The sequence below is a fragment of the Egretta garzetta genome, unplaced genomic scaffold (genome assembly GCF_000687185.1).
Source record: "Egretta garzetta isolate BGI_Z169 unplaced genomic scaffold, ASM68718v1 scaffold172, whole genome shotgun sequence".
NCBI lineage: Eukaryota > Metazoa > Chordata > Aves > Pelecaniformes > Ardeidae > Egretta > Egretta garzetta.
In genome coordinates, this window is record NW_009258951.1 from 4,191,498 (window position 1) to 4,200,406 (window position 8,909).

At 47.3% G+C, this 8,909-nt stretch overlaps 1 protein-coding gene across 1 annotated transcript in view; it reads left to right on the plus strand.

The window, feature by feature from the left end:
- Nucleotides 1-702: 702 nt before the first annotated feature.
- The window catches only part of LOC104122326 (schwannomin-interacting protein 1), an 11,728-nt gene continuing 3,521 nt past the window's right edge, over nucleotides 703-8,909 (plus strand). Inside the window, exons 1-4 of the mRNA XM_009634435.2 lie at nucleotides 703-780; nucleotides 4,509-4,627; nucleotides 7,619-7,736; nucleotides 8,393-8,590. Of these exons, the coding sequence (XP_009632730.2) occupies nucleotides 703-780; nucleotides 4,509-4,627; nucleotides 7,619-7,736; nucleotides 8,393-8,590 (513 nt within the window). The remainder of the gene's footprint in view (nucleotides 781-4,508; nucleotides 4,628-7,618; nucleotides 7,737-8,392; nucleotides 8,591-8,909) is intronic.

Sequence of the window (8,909 nt, forward strand, 5' to 3'; positions counted from 1 at the left end):
GATGCTTGGCCACCCCTGGGCTGGGACCAGGCAGTTTTGTGGTCCCCAGGCTTTGCAAGCCTGCGGGACGGGTGGCAGGTTAAGGCTGAACACCTTTTGGAGCTCTGTTGGTTAATTCCTAGAAACTTCTTTTTGCACCTGAAAAAGCCATTTTAGCCAAGAAATAGCTCCTTGGGGTCCTTTCTGGTGTTTTTCCTGTAAAGCGTGAAAATGTCATCCTGTGGTTGACATTGCTGTGACTGCCCATCCTCGAGCGGCCGTGCAAGGGCTGTGGACCGCTCCAGCTCTGCCTGCGTTCGCTGCCCTGGCTGTGAGCAGCTCCTCCAACCTCTGGGATAACTTCCACGGTGAAAACCCCAGGAGAAAGCCCCTTCCTCCTGCCCCCTCTGGCCGTGACTGTGCCGCCGGGCTCGGATTTTGACATCAGACACCGGGTTTTTTCCTGCCCTTGTGTAGCCGGCGAGGGCTCAGGGCTATTTTTATCTGGCGCTGGCAGTGGCTGGAAAAGCAAGGTGCTCCAGAGCAGCCAGGAGGCGAGCGGGGCCGGGGAAGCATCCCAGCCGGGGAACCGTGGGCTGCCACAGGTCTTGGCTCCGGGGGCAAGCACTTGATCCCATGGTGCCGACTGAAGAGCCGAGGAAGGACTGAGATGCCCCGGCGGGAGCATTTCACCGGCCACGTGAGGACCCGGGAGCGAAGGAGATGAGTGGGGAGAGTGATGGCATGGGTGACGTCATCAGGAAAGCAGCCTTGCCGGCCGGGGAGGGGAGTTATAAAAAGGTAAGGGACAAAAAGGAGCCTTTTGTCTGGCAACAGTTGCCCTCTTGGCAGGAAGGGGACCTTCCAAAACACTGCCAAGCACCCTCCCAGGGTGCTGGCTTTTGGGTGCCAGAGCAGGGAAGCGCTCGGCGGTGTTTAACACACTGGCACGGGGCAGCAAACCATCCCCCCCTCTGCATTTTCCGTATCACTTTATCATAAAGAAAACGTAACAGGATATTTCCAAACATGTTCTCATACCTCGAGACCCCTGGATTTTAAGGCAACTTGCCACGTGGCTTGAGATACACCAGTTTGACTTGGTTTTGCATAGACCAGCAAATCCACCGTGAAGAAAAAGGAAATAAAAACAAATGTTCGGTGGTTACAATTTCTGTTGTTAAATCCAGTAATAGCCGCAGTACTTTACAGAGATAAAACAAGGCGCTGCCTACGGGTCTGGAACTTTAAATATAGTAATTGTCCATGGCTGGTAATGACAGACTCTGGCAAAAATAGCCTTGGTGGCCTGGGTTGTGCCCCCTGTTTGGTGCCTGTGGATGTCCTGGGCATCCAGCCTCCACCTCGCTGCGTTTTAACCCCTCGCAGCGCAGTGGCCCTGCCCGGCTGGGACAGGGTCCTGCCAAAGTGTTTCTGGCACCCGTTAATCTGTAATTCACTATGTGATTAGACTCTTCCCTCTCCAGAAAGGCAGCGCCCTTAGCAAAGCACACCTGGTATTCAGTCCGGGTTTGGTACCCATCAGTGCAACTCCAGAAGTGCCATCAGCAGCCACTATTAGGGGCTGGCTGCTCTACCCAAGGTGGGGGGGTCTCGGAGCACAAGGAGCCTGGCAAATTGCTGCTACACCTCAATGCCAAAGAAATGCTTCTGTGTGCAATTTTATGTGCTGTTTCGGGTGATGTCTGGGTGCTAGTACAGGTGCCTGCTTGCTAAATAGCGTGGAGTGGTACGCAGTGAAAAGAGCAGCCCAGCTACTACTTCTTAAGGGACAGAAAAAACACAGTATGGACTTGGCTCCGTTTCCCGGAAAACTGCAGAAATCTTGTGCCTGCTGCCGTGAGCGTCCACTCTCCCTCCTGCATCAGGTCGGTCGGTCAGGGACAGCCTCTGGCATCACCCATATATTGGATAAATTCAGGCTCTCAACCAAAACCGTGGCATTTTTTGGTGTCTCAGCATATCGGGGACAGGCTGGGCGCTGGCATGTGTCGGAGGCGGGGGGTGAAGAGCACAAATGGTTGTGTATGATCTGCAGATGCCGTCGAGGTGACGGCAATGGATTTATCAACAGCAATAATTACAGCAGGCGATGTAGGGGAAGCAGAGTGCTGTGTCTGCGGGGGGGAAAGGCTGAACCTCTCCTGGAAATTTGCCTTTACTGGAAGGGTTGTGTAAAGCGTTTCACATGGAGGCAGTCGCAGCCTTAATCTGACGTTGTGTTTTTATCCGTGCACTTAAACAAAGGTAGCTACTGACCTTCCAAACTGGAAAGTCAATGGTAAGAAGAAAAACATCCGCCCCAAACTGTTTTGCCTTAAAATAAAAAGCAGCCTATTGTTTAAAATAATTGAACCAGACTTCAGCTCTACACCAGATCCCTCTTTCAGAAATACATACACTTTTTGATTCAGTGTCAAAATACACGTTTAAATAACATGGGTTTATGTTTTTCTTGCTAGTACCTTTGCATTTTGAGTATTTGCTCCATTATTTTTTATATACCAAGTAAGTGTATTTGATAGTCAAAAAAACCACTTGCAATTTTCCTTCTCAATTTACAGTTTTCAATCCCCAACTCAGGATGTATAGTGCAGCTGTTGGGTAATTTATCTAAAGCCTAAAGTCCAGTTCCCTTAGGTATATTATATTTCTTAGTAACTGTTCCCTATTTTATAATAACAACAAATAGGACTCTTGATTTCTTTATGGTCATTAGCCTGTGTCTGGTTTATAAAATGGGATATTCTGAGCTCAGTCCTGGGGGAGCAGTGTTATTTAGTATCCTCAGTAATGACCTGGTGGAGAAAACAAATTGCACATTGATTAAACATACAGATGTCAAACTGGGAGCAGTTGCCATCTCGGTGGGAAATGGAACAAAATTTTAAAAAATCTGGAGAGACAGCCCCATCTGAAAGGGGTACAGATGTGAAAGCGTGCCTGTATTTATGTGTATTGTAACGCAAAGGGTGGTTCTGAGCACACACAGAGTAGGTGGGGACGATGCCGAGGGAGGGAGTCCCAGCTGGCATGGAGGGTGGGATGTGCTGTCCTGGCCGGGCAGGAGGAGGTGGAGGAGATGTGCTTTGGGCTCCTGCTTTCTGTCGGAACACAAGGAAAATCAGAAATTAGGTGGGAAAATGTGAGAGAGGATCATCTGAGTAGGCAAAACGTGGAGGCTAAGTGTCCGTGGCTTGATGAAGTATCGGTGCGCTGAGGGATGCAGCTGGCACTCGGGAGATGCCCACATGCATCGTGCAATGGGCAGCATGAGGAACCGGCACGGACAACCCTGCCTCTGCTTTCAGTCTGTTAAAAAAATATTTCTCACTCATTTTTACCTTCGCCAGCAGGGCTGGCTGTTTTACTCCATGTGATCGAGGCATCAATTATTGAAACCTGAGAAAACAAAGTAGGAAAACATAGCTGGGTGGTCTGGGTAGAACTTCAGAAACTGGGAGTTGAACCCGAAAACTCAATACCACTTGATGCCATGGGGTTTATTTTTAATATTTTAAATAAAAGGAGTTAGGTTACAAAAGAAGTATGTATTTTGGTAAGGGATTGACAATATAATGGGCAGTGTGATAATGTCACATATGTAGTCAGCACTGGAGTTGGAATTAAATTATTAGCTATTTGAAGTTAATAATTGGCATTTCATTATATCTCACTTCCTTGTATCAGAAAAGGTGCTTTATTTTTAGTTAGGTGAAATATGGGAAGCACAGTTATATTAATTAACACCGTGGAAGCAGCCCATGCTTGCCTGCTATGTTTTCTTTTGTTGTGTATTCTTGATCGGGTATGATGTGTTATTTTAAAACGAAATGTTTGAGGGCTTCAGAATGTTCCTTCTATCAATAACTTGCTGCCTTGTATGAATTTGTTGTCAGAGTTGGCACATAATCCATTAGTGACAGACAGCACGATAGTACTGGTACTAATTTTGAATCTAGATCTGCGATTTTCATTTATTACGCATTGATTACAGTCATCTCTGTAACCATTGATCGGTGATTAATTTCAAATCACTTTGTAGCTTGCTCTTATTCAAAAAAAGCATATATGTAAAAATACGTTTTTAAAACTGGATAATTTGATGGCGATGGCTAAAAATAGATGTCTGAGTACATTGGCAGAAGGATTGTATAGTTCTGGAGGCTGCTCAGGGAAGTGGAAGATCCTAATGGTGCAAGTGTGGTCTTGGTGGCTGTATATGGATATAGGTACAGATATCAATGTATGTGTTAGGTATATATCAGATGTGTACATCAGATGTGTACATCAGATGTGTGTGTTTATAGATAGATATATATCAATACATGGAGAGAGAGAGAGATGCAGATGGGCTTCCCTGTTGGGATTGACCATGTGGTCCACCCAAGGGTGGGAGACAGCTTGGAGGATGCTGGGCATCATGAGTGTGGCGACAGGGCTGGTGGGACAACTCTCCTCCTGCGTGACCGGCAGCTTCATCCTTTCTTGTCACTCTTCCCTTTCAGGCCCAGAAGAATGAGCGCGAGTCCATCAGGCAGAAGTTGGCTCTGGGCAGTTTCTTCGACGATGGCCCAGGACTTTACACCAGCTGCAGCAAGAGCGGCAAGCCAAGCCTCTCCTCCCGGTAAGCCAGGCGGCCTCGCAGCCCAAAACCTCTTTGGAGGCTGCAAAGTGTGAGATGCCTCCAGTGGGACATCCAGAGACACTTCCCTTCAGAGGATACCTCAGTTTTTACTTGCAACCTTATTCTTGAATTTTCCTTGTTTTAGAGCAGTATCTTACGCTCTAAATGCAATTGGTATCTGTTATGTAAATAATTGTAAGTAATATACTAAAATATTAGGTTAAAACTATATAGAATAGATATTTGGGTGCTCAGAGGATAAAGCAAATGAGCTGAATTTTCCTGGGTTAGGTTTCCTTTAGGTTTTCATTTAGGATCTCTGTCCTGAACTGAGCATTGCCTTTGGACTTGGGCAGACCACAAACAGTGGTGGAAATAATGTGAATCCACAACTGGAGTTATTGTCATGAAAATAGTTGATTCATTTTGTTTTCCAAGGAGTTCTTTACATTGAGTTGCAAAATACTGAGAATTTTGATGTCTGGTTTAATGCCAGACTTGCATGTCCAAAGCAGGGCAGGGCTTGAGGATGGTCCCACAGTCCCACCAGTCCTGGGTCAGGTAGCGTGGTGATGGTTGGTGAAAAACCACCGCTCTGTGAAAGTACATCTTCCTTTAGGGGTCTGAGGGGTGGCAGCCCGTTGGAAGCAGATCTGATGCTGATAGCTAGCCTTGGTGACAGCAGGGCAGTGGAGGGCAGTCAGGGCTGCAATTAATCTGGCATGCAGAAAGCACCAGAGAATGGAAAAAATGAGCTTTAACATGGGTTCCTGCTTTCCCCACACACATCCACGTGCTCCGCACAGGCTCTGCTCACTGGACACGGCTCCATCCCTGGGGCTGGGACATTGCATAGCACGGATACCTCACTTATTCTGATTTTTGAAATTTCTACATCAAATATACTCCAGAAAGGCTTGTTTATAGATGTAGCTGCTGGGAGTAACCCATGGCACTTGGAACGCATTGAACGCCTCCCACATTGGGAGTGAAGATCTACCTGTTGCCATGGTGTGGGAGAAGAAAAAAAGTCTGAGAGAGGCGTAAAACCAGGAGGAGTACTGTTATTACACCAGAGAGGTACAATTGTGGAATTAAATTGAGCTGCAAGTCATTTGAAAGGGAAAACAGTTTTGCTCTGTGTAGTTACAGCTAAACCAGGAGCCGCTGTCTTGTAATTATAGCGCGGGTCTAATTAACGCTACACGACAGGGTTTGGCAGCTGTGCCACGAGAAATGACCAGCTGTACCTGAACACTTTGGCGTTTCGTTAATAGTTATATTGTGCGCTGCCTGTTACAGGACCTACAGGAGCCCTTGCAGGACCATTACTCTCATTTTTGTGCTTGTGTATGAAATAAAACTATGCTTGCATATGACATGAAAGAGCATAATTTGCTGGGTTTCAGGCATCGGGGTCATGCTCTTGAAAGGCACGCGAGTTGCAGACCCATGTTTTGCAGTTGCTCTGCCCTTTCTGCGCAATGCAATTTGAAGCTGAGCCAAGGGTACATCCTGCTCCCTGGCCTGGGTACCCATGTCTGTCTACCATGGCTCAAGAGCTTGTGCAGAATTATAGAGTAGAAACATAGAATGGTTTGGGCTGGAAGGGACCTTTAAAGGCCATCCAGTCCAACCCCCCTGCAGTGAGCAGGGACATCTTCAACTGGATCAGGTTGCTCGCAGCCCCGTCCAACCTGACCATGAATGTTTGCAGGGATGGGGCATCTATGACCTCGCTAGGCAACCTGTTCCAGTGTTTTACCATCCTCACTGTAAAAAATTTTTATTATTAATGCTATCTATTTTATGGTAATAGTGAATAAGAAATTCCACTGAAATAAATGGAAAATAAGAGTTTGCTGTCTGTAAGTACTGGTATAAGCCCCCCCATTGGAAATGAGGAATAACAGGCAACAGAAGGGGTGGGGGGCTTCCCCCATCTTCAGCAAGTAGTGATTGAGTATGATCCACCGAGAAGGCTGATAGTGTGAGCATCAGTGGGGGCTTTCACAGACACATTCTTGTCCAAAAAATCCATTCCCGTGTTTGCTCTCGGAGGCTGGGCTGAGCAGAGGGAGCCGTGGGGTCCACCTGGAGCTTGGCGTGCCAGGCTCTTCCATGGGCATCAGCCAGCACCAGTGACATGTGTGTTACCTGGCTGATGACCTGCTCTGCAGTGGCCTTGGGGATAACTGCTGTGGGAGCAAAAGCTGGGATGCTCTCAGCTGTAGAAGTTCTTTTCCCTCTCTCAGCCTGCACTGGGATGCCCCTGCCCTGAGCCACTGTGTCCAGAGAAAAGCATTCCCAGAGAGATGGATTTGGGTGGTCTTAACCTGTCCAAATCAGGTGATGGAGCAGACAGTCCAGAGTAATAATCTTGTGCGGTACAGTAGTGCATCTTGGCCACAAACAGGCTTATTACTCTTCTGAATAAATAGTTTCAATTGTTAACACATTATTTTATATAGTTTAATAATATTATATATTTTTATAAATTTATATATAATGTGGTTTTGCATTTTATATATTAATAAATTTAATATATACACTTTATACATAGTATTTTATTTAATGTAATAATACAGCCACCCGTGATGACAAAAGCCCTGCAGTGTCTCGGCAATTCTGAAGTTCATCGATAGATGGTGGTAGAAGCATTACCATTACCATGCCGCTGAGGTTCCAGTCCCCCGTTGAACTGCAGCTCAGAAATGGCAGCTCTGGGCAGCAGCAGGAGCTCACCCATGCCCTGCCGCCATGGGCTGGTGGTCCTGGCCCAGTTTTTGGGTGGGGGAACAACCATCTTCTTGGAAAAAAGTGAAAATGGTTATATTTTCTTAAGGCCAGTACAACATCAGGACAACAGTGTCCTTTCAAAACGACTCACTGCTGACGGTGCTCCAGCATCTTGCCCATGCAACCCGTCAGCATGGTGGGGAGAGCTGGTGCAAGGGGACTGCAGTGTCACCTCTCCCTTTCCCCCCGCAGATTACAAAGTGGGATGAACCTACAGATTTGCTTCGTGAACGACAGCGGCAGCGACAAGGACAGCGACGCCGACGACAGCAAGACAGAAACCAGCCTGGACACACCGTTGTCGCCCATGGTAGGTCCAAGAACTCATCCCACGGAGGCTTGGGAGCATGGAAACCATGAGGCCATCCATAATGGAAGCTCATAAAGAGCTGATCCTATTAAAAGAGCAACACCAAACCCCAGAGCAGAATCTTCAGCCATCAGTAAAATACATGTGAAATGCTGATGGGCAGATGGCATACTGCCCCTGGCTTGCACAGAGCTGCTGTAGAGCAGATGCCTTCGTGTGAAGGTGTTCCTTCTTCCTTCCTTCCTCCCTTTCTTTTTGGCCTGGGTAATTGCCAGGGCAGTAATGGATATGACACAGTATCAGCTCCCAACAGCTTTCCTCTCCTGTCTTTTCCTTTGTGAATATAATGCCACAGCCCCAGCTGTTTTCCTACAGCTTAACCAGTCTGTCCCTTCAACACCTATTGATCTTGGCTCCTCTTTCCATCTGAAGTACTCAAGTTGTTATTAATAGTCACAGGGGCATATCTGGGAATTACTCCTGATTTTTAAAGATAGTCTTGTGGATTAAAATTCAAAAAAAATCTGTGCTCTTCACCTTTTCTGTAGAAATGACACCACTTGTAAGTGTACAAAAATATATTAAGTTAGCAGAAAACTTTGCTGTGGCACGGTTGGGGCGATGGTGCTGTAATGGCTGCACGTCTGCTTCCCTAGAGCAAGCAGAGCTCGTCCTACTCCGACAGAGATACGACGGAGGAAGAGTCAGAGTCCCTCGATGACATGGACTTCCTCACTAGGCAAAAGAAGCTCCAAGCTGAAGCCAAAATGGCCTTGGCTATGGCAAAGCCCATGGCCAAAATGCAGGTTGAGGTGGAAAAGCAGAACAGGAAGAAATCGCCGGTAGCAGATCTTGTAAGTGGGGGCTGTGGGACGGCGTGGGGGGTAACACCAGCCCTTTTGCTGTTTGCTTTTGTTTGTTGAGACACATACAGCAGCCAGCAATGCTTGTGCACGGTGCTCGTAGACGTGCAGAGGAGTAGTGGAGATAGGGACCGTCAGTCAGGAGCTGAAGGGTCAACATGGGTTGTTTTATTGGGTGTTACAGGAGCGGGATGGATGCAGGGAATGAGAGGATGAAGGGTGAAGGTTGTTAATGCCGTGGGGCTGGCAACAACATGGTGCCACTCATCCTTAAGGCATAATCTGCTCAGCCCATCTCGTCCTGAGCTGG